Consider the following 19,442-nt stretch of genomic DNA (forward strand, 5'->3'; position numbering starts at 1 on the left):
CTTTACCACTGACATTACTTTCGTTTTGGAGATGCTAATCTTCATACCATAGTTCTTACATTTCTGATCTAGCTCCGAAATATTACTTTGCAAACTTTCAATCAAATCTGCCACCACAACTAAGTCATCCGCATATGCAAGACTGCTTATTTTGTGTTCACCCATCTTAATCTCACCCAGCCAGTCTATTGTTTTCAACATATGTTCCATAAATAATATGAACAACGGTGGAGACAGGTTGCAGCTTTGTCTTACCCCTGAAACTACTCTGAACCATGAACTCAATTTACTGTCAACTCTAAATGCTGCCTGACTATCTATGTAAAGACCTTTAATTGCTTGCAAAAGTTTGCCTCCTATTCCATAATCTCGTAGAACAGACAATAACTTCCTCCTAGGAACCTGGTCATATGCCTTTTCTAGATCTATAAAGCATAGTACAATTCCCTGTTCCACTCGTAACACTGCTCCATTATTCGTCGTAAGCTAAAGATCTGGCCCTGACAACCTCTAAGAGGCCTAAACCCACACTGATTTTCATCCAATTTGTCCTCAACTAATACTCGCACTTTCATTTCAACAATACCTCAGAAGATTTTACCCACATCGCTAATTAAAGAGATACCTCTGTAGTTCCAATCTTTTCTGCTTCCACGTTTAAAGATTGGTGTGATTACTGCTTTCGTCCAGTCTGATGGAACCTGTCCCGACTACCACGCCATTTCAATTATCCTATGTAGCCATTTAAGACCTGACATTCCACTGTATTTGATGAGTTCCGATTTAATTTCATCCACCCCAGCCGCTTTATTGCACTGCAATCTATTGACCATTTTCTCCACTTCCTCAAATGTGATCCTATTTCCATCATCATTCCTATCCCATTGTACATCGAAATCTGAAACATTACTGATCATATTTTCACCTTCATTGAGCAACTCTTCAAAATATTCCCTCAATCTGCCCAAGGCATCAACAGGATTCACCAGCAGTTTTCCTGACCTGTCCAAAATACTTGTCATTTCCTTCTTACCCCCCCTTTTGAAGACTGCTAATTACACTCCAGAATGGTTTTCCAGCAGCTTGACCCGAAGTCTCCAACCTGTTTCCAAAGTCTTCCCAAGATTTCTTCTTGGTTGCTGCAATTATCTGTCTACCTGAGTTCTAGTATGTAGCCATTTTTGATATGCCTTCTTTTTCTTTTACAGGCTGCCTTGACTGTGTCATTCCACCAAGCTGTTTGCTTCATCCTACCTTTTCACACTACTGTTCTAAGATGTTCTTTAGCCACTTCTAGTACTGTGTCCCTGTACCTTGTCCATTCCTTTTCCAATGACTGTAATTGACTACATTCAACTAACTGGTACCTTTCTGAGATCACTGTTATGTACTTGTGCCTGATTTCCTTATCCTGAAGTTTCTCCACTCTTATCCTCCTACATATGGACCTGACCTCCTGCACTTTCGGCCTCACAATCCCAATTTCGCTGCAGATTAAGTAGTGATCGGTGTCATCAAAGAATCCCCTGAATACACGTGTGTCCCTCACAGTCTTCCTGATCTGTTATTATATAGTCAATGACAGATCTGGTTCCCCTGCCTTCCCAAGTATACTGGTGAATGTTCTTATGTTTAAAAAAGGAGTTTGTGATTACTAAGCCCATACTGGCACAGAAATCCAAGAGTTGTTTCCCATTCCTGTTGGCCTCCATATCCTCTCCAAATTTACCCATAACCTTTTCATACCCTTCTGTTCGATTTCCAATCCTGGCATTAAAATCACCCATGAGCAGAACACTGTCCTTGTCCTTTACTCTAACAACTACATCACTGAGTGCGTCATAAAACCTATCCATCTTATCTTGTTCTGTCCCATCACAATGCGAATATACTGACACAATCCTAATTTTCTTGCTAGACACTGTCAAATCTATCCACATCAGTCATTCGTTTACATACCGTATTGCAACTACGCTGGGTTCCATTTCTTTCCTGATATAAAGCCCTACACCCCATTGTGCTATTCCTGCTTTGGCTCCTGACAGGTAGACCTCGTATTCTCCCACTTCCTCTTCTTTCTCACCCCTTACCCGAATGTCACTAACAGCTAAAACGTCCAACGCCCTCTTACTTGCAGCCTCTGCCAGCTCTACCTTCTTCCCAGAGTAGCCCCCATTGATATTAATAGCTCCCCATCTCGTTACCATTTGTTTGCAGAGTCGTAGCTTAGGAGTCCCTGGTTTGTCAATTAGAGGTGGGACTCCGTCACCTCCAAAGGTCCAAGGCATTTTGCTCTGATTGTTGCCAGCATCATATTTAAAGTACCAGGGAAGCAGGTCGATAGCCTTACTTGCCCCAGGTCCCATTGAGTTTTACCCCTAACGGTTAAGGGACTAACCGGTGGATTTGGTAGTCTTTGCCGTCTGAGCACAAAGGTGACCACAACTCAGAATATGTCCGAGATGCCCAGCCTTATTGCAAAGTAACTGGTATCCTGACTGTCAGGACCACTTACGTGGCCACTCATATGTTGCCCATGGTTCATGAACTAGGAAATGACATCAGGAACCCACACCATGAACCACAAACATCTGATCAGTGAATAAAAATAAGTACAGTTCCAAGGCAGTTAATACATTTAGGACATGGAAAAGGTGGTGAATACAAAGTTCTTCCACAATCAGAATGATGGTGTGGATAGAAATGGCAAACCTTGAGATTCGTAACTACAATTAAGTTTGCCAGCTCACTGCTTGAGGCTGCACTATGCATCTGTGGCACAATTCTGTTTTGTATTTTTAATGTATAGGCCATTTTCAGGATGGGAAGTGTTGTGGATTGTAGATAAACGAACAGTGTGTCAGATTCCATAAATAATCAGTTAATTAAAAGTCTAAATAAGTGAATACAGTTCAATGCTAAGGACTTCGTTAGTGAGGTTAATGATGCATCATCATCATCATCTGTTTTATATCCACTACTCCTCATCTACTAGACTTAGTCATGTGTTACTGTCATTCGTAATAGACATTCATGTTGCTTCTGCATGTGTTCTGATACCATACAAACACCTCCCATTAGATTGTGATCTCAGTATTTTCTTACCTTTTGGAAATCAACAAAGAACTGCCATATACTATCCATTTTCTGGGCTATATTCCATGCCCTTTTCTGTTTCATTTTCATTACATTCTTAGTTGGATCTGTCACCCTAGCTGGTTCTTACGTGGTTCTTAATATGTCCCAGTAGCATAGTTGGTTTTCCTACTTTAAGAAACGAAAACGTACAGTACGATGACAGAAAAGGTTAATGGTATGTAATCATTGACAGAGTGCCAACAATTCTGATTTTCTTACTATCTTGATGAAGTCATGTTATGTTCAATAATTTTGTTCATAATTTGTTAATTGTCCATTATACTTTTATCAACTTCTAAAGACAACTTGTTTCTTTGGGTGGGTAAAATCTGATCCTTATTTAGAATTGCTAATAAATTTAACAAAGATCTTGTGGATAATGGATAGAAGGTTGGTGGCCTATAGGTTTTGCATCTCTTCTTGTGAAGAAGAATTACATGAATATCCCAGTTTTAAGAGCTTGTATTCGTTTTGCAAACAGATAAACATTTGGGTTGTTTCACCTTAGATTGCAGTGATTTTTTATATATATATATATATAATAGAGGGAAACATTCCACGTAGGAAATATATATCTAAAAACAAAGATGATTATATATAAAAACAAAGATGAGGTGACTTACCGAACGAAAGCGCTGGCAGGTCAATAGACACACAAACATACACACAAAATTCAAGCTTTCGCAACAAACTGTTGCCTCATCAGGAAAGAGGGAAGGAGAGGGGAAGACGAAAGGAAGTGGGTTTTAAGGGAGAGGATAAGGAGTCATTCCAATCCCGGGAGCGGAAAGACGTATACCTGTCCTTTTTTCCCCCAAAGGTAAGTCTTTCCGCTCCCGGGATTGGAATGACTCCTTATCCTCTCCCTTAAAACCCACTTCCTTTTGTCTTTCCCTCTCCTTCCCTCTTTCCTGATGAGGCAACAGTTTGTTGCGAAAGCTTGAATTTTGTGTGTATGTTTGTGGTTGTTTGTGTGTCTGTCGACCTGCCAGCACTTTCATTTGGTAAGTCAAATCATCTTTGTTTTTAGATTTATTTATATATTTTAGTGTATTTTGTTCTGCTTTATCTCCATCTTATTGAAACACTAACACATTATATGATGTTACATCTTAAATGTTATTTTCATTAGTGACTGTGGTGTTTCTGATTCATATCTTGCACTATGCAATATTTTAAAAAAGTCTCCAGATGTTAGTGCAAGTTCTATCTCTGTAATTAATGTGCTGTCAGCAACTTCTTCAAAGTCTTTATAGATGAGGTCTTCTGAATCTCATCAAGACCAGTTCGTGTGTCGATCATATACCAAGAAAGCTCTCAAGTCTCCATCCTGTTAAGTGTATTGTATACTGCAATGATTAGTAAGAGTCATCTAATATAAGAATTTATGTATTAACTAAATCTGTATTAATAATTTCTCTTCTTTTCATTTCTGCAAAGGTATCAAATTCACTTCCATGGTCACAGTCTTCTGAAATGAGAGATAGTTTCAATGACGACGATGTTTCACCACCACCTAAAAGGAATCGCTTCTCGCCATCTCCTGCATCTTCTGCGGCACATAACAATGGGGGTGAACAGATGATGAGAGAATCCCTCTTGGGCCAAGCATTGGAAAGTGGAGCCCAGCTGCCTCCCTCGGCTGGCTCTTCTCATCAGGTAGAGTATAATTCTCCAGTTCTACCTCCTTTCCCTCTCTTTCACTGTGACCTAAAGAACTGTTTCTTTCCAGAACAAGGGTACATCTGAATCTTCTCTGCAAGCGCAGTCGACTGGTGAGGATAGTAATTCAAGTGATACCGCAATGTCTGACAGAGGAGGACATATGACTGATATTGTTCCCAAGACTGAACCAAGTGAATTTGGTTCAGCCGATGATAATCAACAACTTCATCATCATGGCAATGGCAATGGGATTGGTCTGGACACTCAGAGGACTCCCCCATTTCCAGCTGCACTTCTTGGATTACAAGGTAAATCACTGACTCGCTGCTTCGTTAATATAAAAGAAGTTGTTCTCCAATACTAGAAAGACAACTGGACATTTTGCTGGCTGTCACTAGATAGGACGTGGGGAGTATTGTATATGTTGCTATCCAATTGCAGCAGAACTCGAGAAACTCAATTACTGACACATTCATCTACTGTATGGTGCATACTGATATCTCTCACCTCTGTAGGAGAAAGTAAACTACAAAAGCAGGGTGACTGTGTATTTCATTTAAATCATAAAAAAAATTTTAGGAAATTGTGCATTGGGGGAAAAAGTATCCAGTCATTTTTTAGTCATAAAATGGTCATAAACACATCTCAGGAGCTACTCAAGGTACTGAACTCTGAATTAAAACGTAAAACACTTATATTTAATAATTTTTAACAAAGCTTGTTGAATGGGATGAACGATCTATTGAGCACGGAGTATGCATTGAAAGTAAATCGCAGAAAGACAAAAGTATTGAAGGATGACAGAAATGAAGTTAGTCTCAGACTTCATCAAAATTCGAGACCACATAATAAACAAATTGAAGGAATTTCGCTGGCTAGGGAGTAAAATAACACACAAAGGACGAGGCAGGAAGTTAATAAGAGGCAGAGCAACACAGGCAGAGAGAGGTATTCTATAGCAAAAGAAGTCTACCAGTTTCAGACAAAGGGTTTATTTCTAATGATAAATTTCTAAGTACATAAATTTGAAGCACAACATTCTGTGCAATTGAATACGGGTGGTGGGAAAACTAGAAAAAGCAAATAAGTGTTCGAGATTTGTTTTTTAAAAAAATGTGCTGAAAATAAAGTAGACCTATAAGAAAGTAGGTTGTCTTCAGAATGATTAAATCAGAATATATCAGAAACACTAATTAGAGGAAAAGTTAAGGTGATACAGCATGTTTTCAAATATGGTTCTAGTGGGAGGTATAGAGGACAAAAATAACAGCTGAAGACAGAGATTAGAATATATGCAACAAACGACTGATGGGAGGGGGAAGAAGCAAACTTACTGGAAAGTTACAGTTTTCTATTCAGAAGTGCATGTGTTAATTGAAGATGTGCCCATGGCTGTTAGCAGGATGTAACTTTGTTTATCTAATAGACATTTGTAACTTTGTGCCAGTGTAACCATACATCATCGGAGCAGCACAAATAGTAGGTAGATAAGTGTCAAGTCAAAATTTTGAAGGTATGTGTGTGTTGTGTGTGTTGTGTGTGTGTGTGTGTGTGTGTGTGTGTGTGTGTGTGTGAGAGAGAGAGAGAGAGAGAGAGAGAGAGAGAGAGAGAGAGAGAGAGAGAGAGAGAAGAGAGGGGGGGGGGGTTGCTGTTATGGTCCCTACCACTTTTGTATTTTCTTTTGACTTTCCCAGCCTGAGTAACCAAGTCATATTGGGCCATTACTGTAGATAATGGAGGGAGGGCTGCGAAATCATTGTTCATTTGTCCATTAATTGCTCTAAGGATCCCCATTCGTTGAGAGGGCACACAGCATAAGAAAGAAGATGGGGCTTTCTTCAAGCTATGCAGTTCCCACAGAGCTGTTGTATCCCTATTCATTGTCTCTTCAAGAGATGTAATTTGAATCCACGTGTGCTCAGTTACAGATTTCCAACAGAACTGTCCTCTCAAGCCCTCATCTTGTTACCAAAGTTGTTAGTATTGTATCTTGTACGTCAATCAATTTCATTATGGATGTTTGTGTTACAAGAACAGTATGAAATACACCAGACTTCTAAATATAGTTTGGAGTGTAGCCACAAAGTGTAAGTTACTCATACATCTTCAGCTAGCTGTTTGCATATCATACTCTTGATTATAGCTTGAAACCTTTGTTCTCACTTCCTTCAAAATCATAATTAATTTCTCCTTCAGAATAATGATGATGCTTCACGTAATGTCTGCTGTTGCAACCATTGAAAAGTATGGTATCTTAATTGTAATGTACATATGGATGGATGATAAGTCTTTTTACTGTTGATTTCATTCCAAAACATGCTAGATCTTCATGCCACAAACTAATGAATATGCTCATTCTTCATTGTATGCTACATTGCCGAACCAGAGTGTATGCGCCCCTGGACAACCAAGAAATCTGGGGAAAATATGGGAATTTTTTCATCCAAGAAATCCTGGGAATGTTTTAGAATTTTGGGAATTTTTCATAGTTCTACTTCTCAGTTACATTTTTGTAATTTAGACTGGCAACAATTGATACTCTAACAAAAAAAAATTACTTTTAGCCTGCTCATATAGGGATCATGAGGACAAGATTAGAATAATATGTAGATGCACAGAGGCATTCAAGCAATCATTCTTCCCGCACTTCATATGTGAATGGAATAGGAAGAACCTCAAATAACTAGTACAGTGGGATGTACCCTCTGCCATGCCATTTACCTCAGGATGTTTTGCAGAGTATAGATGTAGATGCAGAATAATACTGCAGCAAAAACACACAAAACGCAGTACAAACACAAGCGTCTAGTGAAAGCAAATTGTGTCTAAGGCTTTAGGATTAAGCGTGTGCAATACTTAGTAACAACAAACTGTTTTTGATGAGTGTGACATCGCAACTGTTTACATTTCTACCAGGCTGTGGGAAAATATTGTGAATGGTGGTTTGAAAAGTGATGCTTCAAAGTAAATTTCCTTTAGCAAAAGATGAGTTACATTACATGCTAGAATATGCAATGAATTTATTAAATCACACAGCATTTGACTGAATAAACTTAACACTACGAGCACCACCCAATAAGAAAATTTCGGGCCCAGAAGAGCAGCCATGTTCGCCATTATTGAAAATTTTACTGGCACATTTTTGTTTGCTGTATCTTAAAGGTTAACACACACTAGAAAAGACCAATATGATACTTGAATATGTGCTTTTCATGTAGCTGTGCTGTATGTATGTTAATTTAAACCATTAACTTCTCCTCTTTGTGTGTTCCTGCTACTTAACAGTGATGTTGCTACTGGCTGACAGCATCAGTGTCTTATGCTCTGAATATCTGCTGTCATTGGCTGGTGAGATCATGTGACTTGAGCTATGATTGGCTAACAAAAGCACATTACAATCTCAATTTCTGTGCTTTGGAAGCTACCATGTGGCATTTGGTGGCATTCATATTTACACCGATAAGCTGAAACATTATGACCACTGCCCATCCCGCTGTTGGATGCCGCCTGGTGGCGTTACGGTCACCTGACATGGTCACAAAAGTATGTAACCAGAGCAGATACAGGTGGGAGAAAATATGGGCTACAAATGGGGAAAATCCATTGAGATAACTGAGTTTGACAAAGGGCAGATTATTATTGTTGTTGTTATTACACAGAGCCTGTGAATAGGTATATATAAAATGGTGAAGTTGGTTGATTGCTCACATGCTACTGTCATGAGCACCTACAGAAAGAGGTAGGAGGACCATTAGGTGCTAAATGGTTGGACTTCCACGAGTCTTCACAGAATGTGGGCTTCGGAGGCTTGTCTGCTCTGTAAAGTAGGGTAAATGGTCATCTGTGACAACTCTGCTGAAAGAGCATGATGCTGGTGTGTGGACAAGTGTTCAAATGGCTCTGAGCACTACGGGACTTAACATCTATGGTCATCAGTCCCCTAGAACTCAGAACTAATTAAACCTAACTAACCTAAGGACAGCACACAACACCCAGCCATCACGAGGCAGAGAAAATCCCCGACCCCGCCGGGAATCGAACCCGGGCGTGGGAAGCGAGAACGCCACCGCACGACCACGAGATGCGGGCGACAAGTGTTCCAGAGTACATTGTACATTGTTGATCATAGAGCTCCACAGCAGATCACCTCTGTGTTCACATGTTGACCCAATGACATTGCCGTTTATGACTGCAGTAGGCATGGCACCATTGGGATTCCACCACCGATCAAGGGAAATGTCGGATCTTTCGATGAATGACATTTTGCTACAGTACGTCACTGATCATCTCCACAACTGCAGTCATTGAGGCGAACGGTGGCTCGAAATTAGCAGCTCTCCACGGACTCAGGCAAGTTGGAGCAGTATTATGCTATGGGAGATGTTCTTGTGCGCTTGCATGTGACCTGTGGTAGTAATCGAAGATATGTAGACAGCTGCGAACCACCTGCATACCTCCACGCGTGATGTCTCCCCTGACAGCGATGTCATCTTTCAGCAGTATAATAGTCCGTGTCTCGGAGCCAGGTCCATGCTACAGTGATTTGAGAGATGTTTTAGTGAATTCATGTTGATGTCTCGGTGACCATATTTGCCTGATCTGAATCGTATGCAACACAACTGGGTTGCTACCAGGCACCATCACCACATATGTAAATCAACAGTCCGCTGTTTACACAAATTACATGACCTGTGCGTAGACATCAAATATCACATACCTCCACAAAGCTACCAACAAACTGTCGGATCCTTGAGGTGCAGAATCAGTGATATGTTTTGTTGCAAAGACAGACAAACAAGGTATTAAGCAGGTAATCGTAATTATTTTGGCTCATTAGTGTAACTTACATGGTGTGAAAATATGCAACGTATATGTTGCCAGGCATCAAAGATCTCTCCAGAATGCATTGATTTTTTTTGCTGAATTTTACTTTTTACAGTGCTATTAACTTCTGTGCTAGTGTATAAAATCTTTACCATTCAAAGGGTTGATAAGTTTTACAGTTCCGAGGGAAGGTATATTTTCACTCAACACAAAAAAAATATTCTTCACCCATGTAGTGTACTTTAACACAGGAAAAAGTATATTTTTAAACAGGAAAATTAAGGAAAAATTCACGATTTTTTTTTTTTCTTGTCCACATACACCCTGTGCATTTAAGCCAGTAATTTTCATTATAGTTGCCCTTAAATTTAAACAGATGGTGCATTAATGCTGATACTGTCTGCTTGTCATGCGTGTACTCATTTTTATTTACAAGCAATACATTTCAAAGCACTTCTAAACCTATGAAGAAAGGCTGTGATATCCATCAGAAGGGTGACAATAGTGACGAAACATTTGAGTGCAGGAAAAATTAGTTTGGGGGTTAGAAAAATTGCAACAAGTCATTGTTTTATAACCTGGATACTCAAATGCTGGATCTGCTGTCAAAAAGTTGGCTTTTTCCCCTTTACAATTTAATGTCCTGTTGATAGTGAGGCAGTTCAAAACATTTATTGGACAAAGGTGGGGAATATATTTGGTTATGTTGTTTTCAAATAAGACCTATCAGCATTTTACATATTGCCCACTGACTTTTGTCTCATTTGTTTAACAAAAGTACTGTCTAAAGTTCAGCCTCCATTGCTGGTGACCGCAGGGGGGGGGGGAGAGGGGGGGGGTGCTCCTTTGGCAGTGCTAACTGCTTGTGATGATGAAGTGTCAGAAAAATCATTAAACAATCATTGGTTGAAGAAGGATCAGAGACAAAGGCTAACTGGCAGTAAGTCAACAGTTGGCCACGAAAGCATTAACAATGTTCTGTCTCAGTGTTTGATATCTCACAGCCAGCTTTACTTGAGTTTTGATGTTTGTAGTAGAATTTTCCATGCAGCAAGCCTCTTCCCTTTCCTTGTACAGTCTCGAATGGTGCATGGGAAGAAAGGTTGCTAGGAAGCTGCTGTGTATGATCAGATCTCTAATTTTATTTTCATGGTCATCTTGCAAGATAGGTACAGATAAAAGCAGTATGTTTGTTGGCTCTTCCAGAAATACACTCTCTCAGGATTTCAACAGTACAACACACTGTAGTGTACAAGAGCTGTTCAGAAAGTATCCAACCACATATATTTCTTTTTGTTGAAACCAACAATGGTATCGGGACGCGCATGCTCATGTTTGTAGGCATATATAGTGTGCAGGCCTGATCCCCTCCCTTCTTCCCTCCCAACTCCCCATGACTGCGGAAACAACCAGTCATTGGCTAACCATTGACAAGTGAACATGAGTAAGTGGTGGTTGTCAGATTTTGTTGTGGGAAAAATGATAGAAAAATTGGAACAACAATATGGGATCAAACTTTATTTTAAGGTTGCTAATTTTCAAGTTGAAACAACCTACAAGATTCGACAGGTGTTCGGGGACAGATCAATGGGTACCATGCAGATGAAGGAGTGGTATAACTGCTCCGGAGAACTCACAGATAAGATTAAAATTAGTATTGGATACATTCATTCCATTTTAATGGAACATTTGTACCTTGGGAGCATCTTATCAAAATTTGTATCAAAGTTACTAACAACTGAGCAGAAGCAACTTCACTGAGATAGCGCACAGGACATGTTGGACACTGTGAACAGTAACCTAAACGTTCGTAACAGAGGGATCACTAGTGATGAGTCCTGGTTGACTCCATCACTAGTACGACCCAGAAGGTACTAGTGTCCATAAGGAGTACTACCAAGAGGTTCGACATTGCCCTCATGAAGTTGGCACCTTTACCACGACAATGCACACTCTTGTTCTCAGTTAATTCAGAGTCATTTGGCCAAAGATAATATAACTTTTGTTTGCCCTCCTTCCTATTCCCCTGGCGTAGCACTTAGTGACTTCTGGCTTTTCCCTAAACTGAAAAAGTCTCTGAAAGGGACCAACTGGGAAGACATTGTGCAGAATTTGATGGAGCAGCTGCGCACCATACCAAAAGAGGCTTTTGAATGATACTTCCGGCAATGGCAGCAGTGTTGGTAGAGGTGTGTAGAAGCTGACAAGTGTCAAACAGTTGTATCTGAATAAAGACTGATGTTGTAAATAAAAGTTGGATACTTTTTGAACAGCCCTCGTGTAATGCCTCTTTTGCAATGTGTGCCACAGGAGTTGTGTGTGCATCTGTGGGATGATTTGACACTTACTAAACAAACTTGTGATGAAACACACTTCTCTTATTTGCATCTTCTTTGTTTTATCCTCCAATCCAAACTGATAAGGATCCCAGACAGATGAGCAATACTCAAGAATTGGACTTAAAAGTGTATTTTAGTCATGTTTTCCCAGGATGAATTAAATTTCTGTAAGTTTTCCAATGTTTCTCACCCTGTCATCAATCTTGCTGTTGTTTATTTTTTTCATTATTTTCCACTTTAAATTGCTGCATACACATATTGCCAAATATTTAATGTATGTGGCTGCTTGCAGTGACTGTTAGCAATCATGTAATAAAACAGTACCAGGTCTTTTGGCTATTTGTGTGCAGTTTGTTATATTTGTTTACTGGTCTCCACCAGTCCCTTCAAGTTGCAATCCTCAGCAGACATTACAATTTTCTGGTGTTAAGACATTTCTGAATGCAACAGCATCATTCGCGACAAGTGTTGTGGCTTTCAACAGTATCCCTAGGGCTTTTGTATATATTGTGATCAGTAATGGTCCATTAATACTCCCTTGCGTATACCTGAAGTTAGTTGTGCATAACCAAATTTTTCTGTGTTAAGAAGTGCTGAAGACCTTGCTGTCGGGCGCCCAAAAACCCCTCTACTACTACTGTGTTAAGAAGTACTTGCTGTGTTTTATTTGTTAGGAACTATTCAATCCAATCACAAATCTAGTCTGATATTCCATATGCTTGTGTTTGATTTATAGGGCAACAGTTTGGAACTGTGTCAAATGCCTTCTGAAAATCAAGGTACACTACATCAATCTGGATGCTGATAGCTTCTGCCTTTTGGGTAACACGGATGAACTGAACATACAGGATTTCATATGATAGTTGTTTTTGGAATCCAGAAACATCGCAAATGTAGGCACTCATGTGCTGCCAAATTTTATTACAGGGTGACATCAGGGGAAAAGGCCTATTGGTGTGTCTGGTGGACTTTCCTTGAAAACAGGAGTGACCTGCAATTCTTTGAAAGTTGTTAGGTATGCTTGTTGTTTCAGTGAGCTATGGTATATTGTTGTTCGAAGAGGAAAAAATTGTTTCATATACTCTGTGTAGAATCACATAGGTGTACTGCACTACAGTTTTCCTCGGTGAAATAATTTTAGAAATAGGAATTAAACAGTTTCACCGTCTCTCTGTTTCAGTGCCTTTGTGGTCTCTGTGACCTACACAGGTGGCTGTGATCCATTGCTGATTTAACATTAAACCAAAATATCTTAGCATTATCCTTTTGAATTCATTGAAAGCCTCTTGTATGATTTTCATTATAGTAATTTCCATGTTGCTCCATTTTCATTTGTCTGAGGCTTTGGCTATTTAAATTTGCAATGAAAAGGTCTGTTTTTGGAACAGCTTCCTTACATGGCTGTCAAACCATGGCAAGTATGTCGCGTCTGTCAGATCTTTGATGTGCGCTTACCTGTATTAAATGTATTATACAATTATCCTGAACTTTTCCATTTATGCTGTAACCATCTTGTAATCCTGGATTCCCCATCTTTACAACATACCTTCATTCAAACTATTTTTCATTCAGAATTCATGATGACCTCACTAGATACTATTTTATTAGTTACAGCGATAAACACAACCTTATAAGTGATGATGATCAGTATATCTGCGTGATACACACTTCAATAGGAATTTAGATTTTCATTAGTATTAACATTTCATGTCAGCCAGCTTTCTTTTCTTAGCACTTCATTTGCATTATTACATTCACAGGTGAAACTAGTTATTAGACCTTTCCCTGAATGCTCTCACAGTAACTATAGGGTGTCCACATTGAAGTTTCAGCTTCTCAAAATGCTGTAGAAAGAGAACCACTTCTCAGGATGATGTCTAATTTGTCTAGTATATTATTGATGCCGGGAGAAATTTCATTGAATAATAAAAAAAAATTTTTTGCCTGTAGATGGTGCTGTAAATGTTTAAACATAAATGGGTTCAGCTACAAATGACAGATGAATCGTAATAAGATGGCTGTGGTTTAGTTCACATTACATCTGTACTGATCAGTATGCATGATTGCAAAAGTTCAGCAGTCAACAGTTGTGGTGCTGTTAGTTAGATAAGCCCCCGGTGTAAAACCTGTCCCATGCGCCCTCCCACCACCACCTACTCCAGTCGTGTAACCCGGAAGGTGTACACGATCAAAGGTAGAGCCACGTGTGAAAGCACCCACCTGATTTACCAACTGACCTGCCTACACTGTGATGCATTCTATGTGGGAATGACCAGCAACAAACTGTCCATTCACATGAATGGACACAGGCAGACAGTGTTTGTTGGTAATGAGGATTACCCTGTGGCTAAACATGCCTTGGTGCACGGCCAGCACATCTTGGCACAGTGTTACACCGTCCGGGTTATCTGGATACTTCCCACTAACACCAACCTATCCAAACTCCGGAGATGGGAACTTGCTCTTCAATATATCCTCTCTTCCCGTTACCCACCAGGCCTCAATCTCCGATAATTTCAAGTTGCCGCCACTCATACCTCACCTGTCATTCAACAACATTTTTGCCTCTGCACTTCCGCCTCGACTGACATCTCTGCCCAAACTCTTTGTCTTTGAATATGTCTGCTTGTGTCTGTATATGTGTGGATGGATGTGTGTGTGTGTGTGTGTGCGTGTGTGCGCGTGCGCGCGAGTGTATACCCGTCATTTTTTCCCCCTAAGGTAAGTCTTTCCGCTCCCGGGATTGGAATGACTCCTTACCCTCTCCCTTAAAATCCACATCCTTTAGTCTTTCTCTCTCCTTTCCTCTTTCCTGACGAAGCAACCGTTGGTGGCGAAAGCTAGAATTTTGTGTGTATGTTTGTGTTTGTTTGTGTGTCTATCGACCTGCCAGCGCTTTCGTTTGGTAAGTCACATTAGATATATGTATATACTTCCATTGATGTTGTAGACCTAAAACTGTATTATCACTATTCCTTGTCTGATTCCCTGTAAATTCTCCCACTCCATGTAAGAGTAAAACTTCCTCTGTCTCAGTGAGTATAGTATCCTCGATTCATGGGTTGTCACTGACTATCTGTTCTCTCCCCTGCTGCATTACATATCCCACAATTATTGTTATTATTATTATTATTATTATTATTATGCCATTGGTGGGGCGGCTTGCGTGCCTCAGTGATACAGATAGCCGTACTGTAGGTGCAACCATAATGGAGGGGTATCTGTTGAGAGGCCAGACAAATGTGTGGTTCCTGAAGAGGGGCAACAGCCTTTTCAGTAGTTGCAGCGGCAACAGTCTGGATGATTGACTGACCTGGCCTTGTAACATTAACCAAAACAGCCTTGCTGTGCTGGTACTGCGAACAGCTGAAAGTAAGGGGAAATTACAGCCGTAATTTTTCCCGAGGGCATGCAGCTTTACTGTATGGTCTAATTACATCAGGTGATGCTAAGGGAATTAGATTAGGAAATGAGACAGTTGAAGTAGTAGATGAGTTCTGCTATTTGGGGAGCAAAATAACTGATGATTGTCGAAGTAGAGAGGATATAAAATGTAGACTAGCAATGGCAAGGAAAACGTTTCTGAAGAAGGGAAATTTGTTAACATCGAGTATAGATTTAAGTGTTGGGAAGTCTCTTCTGAAAGTATTTGTATGGGTGTAGCCAAGTATAGTGGTGAAGCTTGGACGATAAATAGTTTAGACAAGAAGAGAATAGAAGCTTTTGAAATGTGGTGCTACAGAAGAATGCTGAAGATTAGATGGGTAGATCACGTAACTAATGAGGTGGTACTGAATAGAATGGGGGAGAAGAGGAATTTGTGGCACAACTTGACTAGAAGAAGGGATCGGTTAGTAGGACATGTTCTGCAGCATCAAGGAATCACCAGTTTAGTGATGGAGGGAAGTGTGGAGAGTGAAAATCATAGAGGGAGACAAAGAGATGATACACTAAGCAGATTCAGAAGGATGTAGGCTGCAGTACGTACTGGGAGATGAAGCAGCTTGCACAGGATGGAGTAGCATGGAGAGCTGCATCAGATCAGTATCTGGACTGAAGACGACAATAACAACAACAACAACAACAACAACAGCATTATTATTACATCCTTGTAAATGGAGTAGTGTGCATTTCAATGTATTGTTGGTTCTATGCAGCTTATGAAATTCATTGGCCTCCTAGATTTTGAAAAAGATAGTCTCACCTTAAATTCAATATATATGTGTATTTAGACATTGCATTTAATGAGTAATTTGTTGACTTGTGTATCTACTTTTGCACTTTAATAGTGAGGGAGACAGTCGGTAATTAACAGATGCTGCATTACAATTAGGTTACCATTGTGACATTAGAGCACTGTTTATTACCCATAGAAACTGAGACTATTTACATAACTGATGCAGCAGTGCTAGTGGAAAATAGTCCTATGAACAGCTAACTAAACAAGCTTGGAAAATATTTTAGGTAATTAATCAGTATGTAAATTAACTAATGCAAATTTTTTGTTACCCTATAAACACGATTCACACATTTGGTGGAATCAGTTAAAACAGCTTTTGACTTTCTCCATCATTAAGAAACACTGAAAATCATGTCTGTTTCTGGTGATTTCTTGTTTGTGCTAATGTAATCTCTATTGTGTTAGGCATTCCTGGACTGCTTCCTGGACCTTCTGGTCTCCACAGTAATAATCAGGATGGAAATTTTGGTAAGTGCTAATTTGTTCCCCAGTTATTGTTGGTCTTGCAAGGGAGTAGAATTGATAGTGCATGTGTGGGAAATGTTACTTTCGTTATTCTTTCAAAATGTTTTAAAACTGTGTAATACACTTTGATTAATTTTGTAACTGTAACGAAGCATTGAGGGGATACCGATTTTGGAATAAGTTGTCTACATAAACTGATTTAAGGATGCTCACAATTATCGTACAGTACATAAAGTATATCTGCTCAGTTCTAAGTAGTTATTCAAAACTTCTGTTACAGATATGCAGTAGTATAATTTTGGACTTTATACATTTTCCCCCATCAGTTCTGTAAGATGTTTTTGCACAATAAATGTTGTCATTGCCCTATAAAACTGACGGCATACAAGCACACTGGTATTTCCTCTGCCCCCTTAAACAGACTAAAACATTCCATTAATTTCCAATTAATGAGGAAAACTTGTAGTTGTTGACTTTTTCTCAAAAAGTTTACTCAAAACACAGATAAAAAATGTCAACAGTTAATGTTTTATATGTTAATGCAATTAAAGGAAACTAAATATTGTCATTAAAACTGCTGAAGACACCAGGTGTGTGCCAAGACCTAAACATTTCAATACATCTAAAACTCAATTCGGCAGATAATTTAAGGAAATGAATGAGATATTTTATTGAACTTAATGAAATAATTACTAGCATAACACATCAATAAACTACCATATATATCAGCAATATCAGTAAGTTTTGAAATTATGTGCTGTTAACGCAGCAGGATTGGTACACCATATAGAACAGCATTTGTTGGTTTTGCTTCTAATAAGATTTGCAGAAGTAGTCTCAGTACACTATAAATTGTCATTTAAAAAAAGAGCAAATAACATTAGTGTGAACATAGAGGCTTCAGTAAAATAGTGGAAGTATGTGACAGGTAACAACAAACAGATACAAAAGCAAAAACAGAGCAGGTTAATGATAAAGAAAAGGCATCTGTGTAATAGAAAGGAGAGCCAAGTAAAGAAAAAAGGGACATGAAAAACAGCTAGGAAAAAATAGCCAGCTTTACCAGTTTCCATTTCATTTTAAACAAGACTATCTCAAAATACTTTCTTACTGGACTTTAAATTGAAATGTGTGGAATGCAGGACGGTTGTCTCAAAGTAAAATGGGGAAGAAGACTGATGATAAAAGAGTGAATTTAGAAATGCAAATGTACAGCCTGAGTAACAATAAATTGAGAAACAAACTCCTAATGCAGTACTTACATGTAGAGTTTATTTCTTTGTGTCTTCTTTCATTTTATATTAAGTGTTTAATACTTTCCTAAACAAACAAAGGAAGATTTGAGCACATGCACAGTTTGTTGTAACACAAACAAACAAACAAAGGTTTAACTTTTACAACTGTTAGGAGCCAGTGACTCCTCCTCCTTGCAGACAAGTTGAAGGGAAGGAAGAGGGGTGAAAGAAAGGGACTGGAGAGGTTTAGGGAAAGTGGTACACTTTCACCCAGAACCCCAGGTCAGGGGAGACTTACTAGATGGGATGGGATGAGATGGAAAAAGAAAAACCTCTCCAGAATTCATATGACATTTGTGGTGAAACAGGCACCAAGATCAAGACTGTCATGTTGTAGAGCATGCTCTGCAACAAGATATTGTGTGTTCCTGCTATACACCATCTACTTGTGCCCAACTGGTGTACGTTGTTTCACAGATGGCTCTCCCCTTGATAGTATATGTTTTGCCAAGTGCAGGGCTGTTATAAGCCATGGTAGCCATGGTAGGAGGGTGCGTTGGGCAAGTCTTGCAGTGGGGACAGTCACAGGGGTAGAAGCCATAGAGTAGGGAGATAAATGCAGAAGGAGCATAGTGTCTGACAAGGATATTGGTGTTCGACATGAAAGTTGTGATCTCGGTGCCTGTTTCACCACTTGCGCCATCTGGATTTTTCACCCAGAAGCCAGTTCCTCAGAACTCTGGAGGTGGGAACTAGTGCCACAACATGTTCTTGGTTTTCGCCGCCCACCTGGCCTTATTTAATGTTAATTTCTTCCGCCTCAGCAGTTCTACACAGTAACTACTCCTTTATTCACTCTCTTTTTCGCTGTCCCCCTCCCACCTCTGTTACATGCAATGCATGTAGCTCATCACTCTTTTTTAATTCATGGGCGATGTTTTATCAGTAATTTGTGTCTTGCATGTTACCGTGTAGTCCTCCTGTAAGCTCTCAGGTTTTTTGAATCTCGTCTGGTGCAGTCTCCAGGAATCAGTCTTTCCTTGTCATCCCGCCCAGTAAGTCTCCCCTGAACTGAGGTTCTTGGTGGCTTTTCCAAACTATACTCCTCTTCCTTCCCCTTCAACCCTTGTGCTGGAAGGAGGCACTGGCTCTGAAAGATTGCATACGTAAAGCCTTTTTTTATGTGTGTATTCTCCTACCGTCGCTTGGTGAGTAGACTTTATCTATCCAATTACATTATATTGTCAAACGCTAAATCTGGATGTTCAGCCGCAGATTTGAGCTTTCATCCTCCCTTTGCAATTCCAGTGTGCTAACCACTGCACCACCTCACTGTTCTTACCACTTAACAAGTATACGGCATTATATGCCCCCGGGGTAATAAAATCACTAATAGTTTCCATACAGAACATTTAAACATATTACATATTGTATACCTGCATGTGACCTTTCTGTAGTCATTTGTCCATTGCCTGTCTTATATCCTTCTGAAAGAAAGTACCACACAACACTGTCATTGTGTCATGTGGGTATAAC

General features: G+C 39.6%; 1 protein-coding gene across 5 annotated transcripts in view; it reads left to right on the plus strand.

Annotated features, from left to right (window-relative positions):
• LOC124615737 (protein abrupt) overlaps window positions 1–19,442 on the plus strand; it is a 94,842-nt gene that overhangs the window by 29,885 nt on the left and 45,515 nt on the right. For all 5 annotated transcript variants that reach the window (XM_047143816.1, XM_047143813.1, XM_047143815.1 and 2 more), the window contains 3 exons: window positions 4,579–4,797; window positions 4,871–5,111; window positions 16,612–16,674. In XM_047143816.1, coding sequence (XP_046999772.1) covers window positions 4,579–4,797; window positions 4,871–5,111; window positions 16,612–16,674 — 523 coding nt within the window. The remainder of the gene's footprint in view (window positions 1–4,578; window positions 4,798–4,870; window positions 5,112–16,611; window positions 16,675–19,442) is intronic.

This window comes from Schistocerca americana, chromosome 5 (assembly GCF_021461395.2).
Source record: "Schistocerca americana isolate TAMUIC-IGC-003095 chromosome 5, iqSchAmer2.1, whole genome shotgun sequence".
NCBI classification, from domain to species: Eukaryota; Metazoa; Arthropoda; class Insecta; order Orthoptera; family Acrididae; genus Schistocerca; species Schistocerca americana.